The following is a 6934-nucleotide window of genomic DNA, read 5'->3' as shown; positions in this document are numbered from 1 at the left end:
AAAAAGAGAGTGAGGCACTACCTTTGAAGGGGAAAGGGTTTGCAAAAGGGTCTTCCACTGCACACACACACAAAAAAAAAAAAACAGAAAAGTAGGGAGAGAGAAAACCCACCATGATTAGGAAAAATACAGAAGTATAAAATTTCAAGAAGTAGAACAGGAATCTAACCCACTTCCTCACAATTCCCCAGAAATATAAAGAAGAATGGCCTAGACAGATGATAAGTCCAGAGAGGCTGATCCTTAGCTATAGGGATCCTAGCCTCGGCAAAAATTTTCATGTTCAAATAATAGTATAGGCATCTGCCTCCAAGGGACCATCTGGGCTTAAACAATCAGCATATTTCCAGTAATCAGTACAGAATTAAAACCCAAAGAAGCCTTTTTGAATATTCCACTACTTAAAAGACTCCCAAGGACGTTCTATAACATGGTTTGGTGAGAGGTGGGAGGAATGCTGGTCCCAATCTAATAACTGATACTGACTTTACCATGAAGGGGAACTGAAATGTGATTTAAATTTTACTTCAAGAAAAAAGAAATGTGATAGTTTTTCATGTTCCATTATCCTGATGCATCTATGCTTTGTAATGGTATAGAATGAGAGTTTTTAAAAACCCTGTTAAGACACAAAACGAAATACATATAAAATTGTGTATTTGTATCTGCATCTGAATTATAATTTTATTAAATTCCATACAGTGAACTACAAATTTGAACAGCTCTCTGCTGGACTATATTTAAAATAAAAATGAATTTCACAATACGCAATATAGTCCAACTGATGTTCACAAAATAGCTGTACTGAGCTCACAAGGTTTACCACTCTGCATCACCAATGGCTTTTGCAAATACATAGTCTCTCCCTCCAAAACACATAACACCATCTTTCAAATAGAATTTCCATTTGTTCTTGCTTCGATGAATCTGGAGGGAGAAAAGTAGTTTACATTAATTAATTTTACAAGTTAAAGGATCACCTGCATTTCTTTGCTACAGTAAGTGGGATTATTCTCACCCTAAATGTGAGTGCCTTAAAACTAAAACCTCCTCAAGATAGTTTATTCATTCCACAAACATTTGAGTTCCTATGTGTTAGACACTGTTTTAGGCACTGGAAATATATTAAGGTACATATATTTCTATACTATATATTTGATATATAAAAACACACATCCTGTATATGTAAAACCAAAAAAAAAAAAATCCCTGCCTTTTAAGAGTTTACATTTTAATAGGGAAGGACAGAAACCTAATACTTAAGTAAACTGTATAGAATATTAAGCCGTCATTTGAGGTGACACTTGAGCAAAAACTTGGAAAGGTAAGGAATAAAGCCAGGCAGATATTGACTCAGAAGCATTCCAGATAAAAGGAACAGAAGTGAACAGTCCTGAAGAGGGGCATGCCTGGATTGTTCAAGAACAGCAAAGAGTCCAGTATGTCTGCAAAGCAATAAACAGGAAAGATGTAGGTAATGTTACCAGAAATGAAAAACTGATACTTCATTGTGAGGAAGAAAGTCACAATAAAGCACTGAACAAGGTCAGAAGATACAGTTTATAATCTGTTAGATTCTGCTGGCTGTTTTCTAGATTCCATAAATCAGCCTAGACACAGACAAAAGAAAAAATAAGAAATTTTACTACTTCAAGAGGTAACAAGCCATAAAATCATTGCTACCTCTAAGTAAACTGCAAGTGACTATTTAAAAGCCCTAGAAATATATGATCTGAGATCAAGAGTAAAATTTAAATCTAGTTGTTGACTACAAATAGTCAAGTCCAGGAAAAGCTGTGACTGGTATTCAGATGCATTTTGTGAAGCATAAGAAAACACGTAAGATAAACCCCTATTTTTGTGGGGGTGGTGGTTTAAGTCCTAGTAAATTTTTTCTGAGTTTTATTCCCAAATTGTCTTGCACAGGCACTTGCACATGTCTTAAAAATCCCTTGGGAATACAATAGAGACAACAAAAATCCCAAACTGAGCACAGGTAATAAAATATAACCAGAATTAGCAGGAGAACAGCAACAGAAGCAACAATTCATTGTGGTACCTTTATCTAGTGACTATATTTTTTCTAGATATACAACAATAGTTCAGTGTTAGGAATTTATTAATATAAACATCATATTACTTGAGTTACTGACAAATCGTATAATCACCTCTAATTGTGTTGAAAAAGTATTTAATAAAGCTATTGCATTTTAGATTTTTTAAAACTCAAGAAAAAAAAAGATTAAAAGACTGTGTATTACACACACACACACACACACACACACACACACACCACCCATCTCAGCCCAAAAGTCAGTGACACACTTAGTGGGAAAAACCCTGAAAGCATTCTCACTACAGTCAGGACACAGACAAGGATATCCACTATTACCCAACTTCTTAAACACTCTAGAGGTACCAGCCAATGCAATTAGACAAGAAAAAATAAGTAGAGATATAAAAATTGAGAAGGAATAGATTTATAAATACAGTGATTGCATGTCTCAAAAATCCAAAATAATCAATGAAAAATTACTAAGAATGCTGATATAAAATTAATATACAGAAACAATTCATAGCCTTCATGCATAGAATCAACAGTTAGAAGACATTCCAGAGGAATAAGCCAATTAGCACCACAACCAAAGAGCTAAATAGGAATACACTGAAGAAATACTTGACCTACTGGTGGCATTCAACACTCTCTCCTCTTTGAAATATTCTCCTCACTTGGCTTCTAAAATCCCCTGGTTTTCCACTCTCTGACCACTCCTTAGTTTCCTTTACTGAATCCTCCTTGTGTCTCTTACCTCTCAATTTTAAGGTACACCAGGATTCTTATTTTTGCTTATACTCACTTTTGGTGATCCTAGTCTCATGACTTTAAACACCATTTATATGCTGTTGACTCCAAGAATTTATGTCTAGCTTACACCACTCCCTTAAATCCCAGATTCTCATTCAACTGCTTCAGCATCCTCTCCTGAATGTCAAGTAGATATCTGAAGCAAGTTTAAAACTATGACACTTATACTCTTTTCCCCAAACCTCACAATCTTTCCCACCTCACTAGGAAATGATCACTCATTCTTCTAAGAACTCAAGTCAAAAATCTTAGAGGTATTCTTTATGCTTGCTACTTACGTCCCATATCCAGATCCATCAGTACATGTTAGTTCTACCTACAAAACATATTCATATTCCAAAAACTTCTACCACTACCACTACTGTTATTCTTATCTCAGCCATCATCTTCTCTTGCCCAGATTAATACAATAGCCTCATAACTAGTTCCTGTTTTTACCTGTGTTCCCTGACAACACCCACTTTCAGTCTACTATAAACAGCATACCCAGAGTGTCTGCTAAAAACATAAATCACATGTCATTTCTCTTCTCAAAACTCTCCAATGACCTCCCATCCAAAAACTAAAGCCCTTACAATGGACTACAAGATTCTTCATTTTTCCTAACTTACTGCTCTGGCCTCTGCACTGTTCCCTGAACACATGGGCAAACTCCTACCTCAGGACTTTTGTATTTCTTGTTCCTTCTGTCTAAAATGCTTAAACCCTAATATCCTCACAGTTCATTCCCTTACTTCCTTCTGATATTTACCCTATTACATTCTCAATAAGGGACCCCCAGACACTCCATCTAAAATTGCAACCTATTCCTCCCCAACATCATTAAAATAACAAATTTTATTAATGTGATCTCAATGAAAATACCAACAGGGTTTTATTTTGAACCAGACATGTTGATTCTGGAGTTAATATGAAAAATAAACAAGAATATCCAGGAAAACTCTGCAAAAAAAAAAAAATAGTAAAGAATTACTAGCCTTACCAGATATTAAAAATCTTAATAATTAAATCACAGTAGCATTGGCCTATGGACCTATGCTATCCCCTTTCTGGGTATTTAATAGATATATCTGCACACATATATACAATTATGAAAATGTCTTATGTACATAGTAATTCAAATCAAAAGACTGAAAAATCACAAATATCCATCAGTGGAGGATTGGTTAAATTTTAGTAATCCTACAATAGGATATTATACAGCTATTAAAATATCATCACAAAGAAAGCCTCCTTATATGGGAAAATCTAAGAGAAATGTTGTTTAAAGAAAAAAAGCAAGGTACAGAATATAGTGTTATTTATGTTATCTTTTGTATTTGTATTTGAATAAAGAAATTCTATGAAAACTAATATAACTACTTATTTGCATTCAAGACAGGAAAAGGAGCTACTAACAGAAAGCACAAATGGTGAAGGAATGTGAACCAGAGTTTTCACTGTATACCTTTTTATAGTATTTTGATTTTTCAATCATGTGTGTGCACTATCTATTCAAAGAAGGAAATGTACATATATATAGACTATTAGACATATAGATATATATAAAGAGATCATATATATACACACATATATACATAGCTCTCTGTATATATAAAGAAACCATGCTACACCCCTAGAAATTAATCATTGTATAGCATTTAAGGGATAAAGTTAGCTATAAGCAAGTCTGCTAAACTGTCAAATGAAGATATAGGATATTCAAATGGTTTCACATTCCACTATAAATAGGATCCTATTTGTAGCACAGAACATGTCCATCTGTAGTAAAAGCTTTCATTTCACCATTAATTTTCCCTATAATGTCTTTATTATTTAAATCTTTATATTAATTTTAGACATTCCCTAGGCCTCTGAAACAAAATATCTACACCATTTAACTAATTCTCATCCAGTATGTAAACCAGTGGCCTTCATTTAGCTCTTTTTCCACTGTATAAAATATAAACAGGTACTGTTTATATTTTCAAAGATTTCCCCCAATTGTTAAATTTTAAAGATAAATTCCATCTGTTAATCAAATCCAAATAAAATATATTAAAGAAGCCAAACATGCTTCTCAAAACTTAATGGACATGCAAATCATTTTGGAGTCTTGTTAAAATGTACATTCTTATCCAGTACTCTGGGGTGGGATTCAGGATTCTGCATTTGTAGTACTTTCCTAGAGGAACTGATACTACCTGCCTTTAAAACAAGCTGAGTAAGTCAGCAGAGTGGCACAGCAAAAGCGTGCGGAGACCATAAAACACACTGAATTAGTAAAGCTCTGAAAGACTACTGAAAGTTCTTTCTATTCACTTGAGTTGGGTTACATTCAATACTATTTGAAAAAATCAACCAGTGACCAGCACTGGAAAGTTTTCCTTTCATAAAGATTCACTATAACAGTGTTCCTCACCCCACTTTGACCTTATAGATACATTCTTTTGGCTATCTTCTGACTATATCACTCCCTTTTTAAAATGTTTCAATGGTTCCCCAATACCCTGCTTTCCATTAACTTTGTTACCGCTGTTCTTAAAATATTCACTAAGTAGAAGTGTTCTAAGATACTAGATTTGTTAGCAGTGTATATTTAATATCACTTCTATCTATTCCATAAGATTATTATAAGAAACAAAAGATAATGTATGAAAAAACACACTGAAAAAATACAAAGTACTATGTAATTAATTATAAGCTATCTCCCACATTGCAGCAAACAAAGGATACCATATCCATAATGGTCTAGAAAATTCTTCATGAGACTTTATGGAGTGCATATATAATTAAGTGCCTTATAATGTGTTTTTCATAGAAGGCAATATATTGTTTATAAGAAACTAAAACAAGTTTCAAACTAAGAACTGTTCCTTTTCTATCCCCTATTCCTTCTTATGTTTATATTTTTATTCAGCATCTAAATTGCCATTTTCTATTTGTATAAAATGTTATAGGGGAGAAAGTGACCTTATTTTCAGAGAAAAGATTTCTTTTACAGCAATTCAAAACATTATCCTTTGTTTCCCCTAAATATATTCAAATTGTGACTGGAATAAAAGGCCCATTAGTTATGAAGGAAACACAAATCAAAACCGCAGTAATATACCATTTCACACCCATTAGAATAGTTAGAATTAGAAAGTTGGATCATGGCCAGTGCTGGCCAGGATGTGAAGAAATTGAAACCCTCAAACACTGCTAATAAGAATGTAAAATACTATAGCCACTTTGGAAAATAGTCTAGTAGCTCCTTAAACTGTCACCACATGACCCAGGAATTCAACTCCTAAGTATATGCCAAGACAGATGAAAACATATGTCCATGCAAAAACTTGTACACAAATGTTTACAGAGGCATTATTCATAGTAGCAAAAAGGTATCTGTGGGGTTCAAAACACATCATCCCATATGTATTCCGGCATCCTGACATTTGAAAAAATGGCAGAAGCAGGAAAGTCTTTCTGACCTTGCCCTCGCCCTTCTCCCCTGAACCAAGCCATGAAAGACTTATCTGACCTTCCTCTAAAGTAAGTCATAAAACCTTTATTACAGAGGTCCCTACCCTGTACACAAAGGAAAATAAGTGTCCTTATTTCTGAAGACACAGAGACACAAAAATCTGAACAAACAGGTCTTACTAAGTTCCCTCCAGTTTATTGCCATTATATCATATACTTTTATCCTCTGCTCATACTTCCATATGACTGTCCAGGAAAACACTTTTCCCTGTTTCTTTGGGTCTTCATTTCTAAAGATTCCTGTGTCGGCCAGGCACGGTGGCTCAGGCCTGTAATCCCAGCACTTTGAGAGGCCGAGGCAGGCAGATCATGAGGTCAGGAGATCAAGACTATCCTGGCCAACATGGTGAAACCCTGTCTCTACTAAAAATACAAAAAAATTAGCTGGGCATGGTAGCGGGCACCTGTAGTCCCAGCTACTCGGGAGGCTGAGGCAGGAGAACAGCATGAACCCAGGAGGCGGAGCTTGCAGTGAGCTGAGATCACACCACTGCACTCCATCCTGGGCAACAGAGCAAGACTACGTCTCAAAAAAAAAAAAAAAAAAAAAAATTTCCTTTTTAA

The 6934-nt window shown here is 34.7% G+C and overlaps 1 protein-coding gene across 2 annotated transcripts in view; it reads right to left on the bottom strand.

The window, feature by feature from the left end:
- Positions 1-651: 651 nt before the first annotated feature.
- The window catches only part of GTF2A1L (general transcription factor IIA subunit 1 like), a 65841-nt gene continuing 59558 nt past the window's right edge, over positions 652-6934 (bottom strand). For both annotated transcript variants that reach the window (XM_017868846.1, XM_017868847.1), the window contains one exon: positions 652-927. In XM_017868846.1, the coding sequence (XP_017724335.1) occupies positions 820-927 (108 nt within the window). In that variant the 3' untranslated portion in view covers positions 652-819. The remainder of the gene's footprint in view (positions 928-6934) is intronic.

The sequence above is a fragment of the Rhinopithecus bieti genome, unplaced genomic scaffold (genome assembly GCF_001698545.2).
Source record: "Rhinopithecus bieti isolate Rb0 unplaced genomic scaffold, ASM169854v2 scaffold_4758, whole genome shotgun sequence".
NCBI lineage: Eukaryota > Metazoa > Chordata > Mammalia > Primates > Cercopithecidae > Rhinopithecus > Rhinopithecus bieti.
The sequence above is the reverse complement of the archived record's forward strand: the minus strand, read 5'-3'. Positions and strand labels throughout refer to the sequence as shown.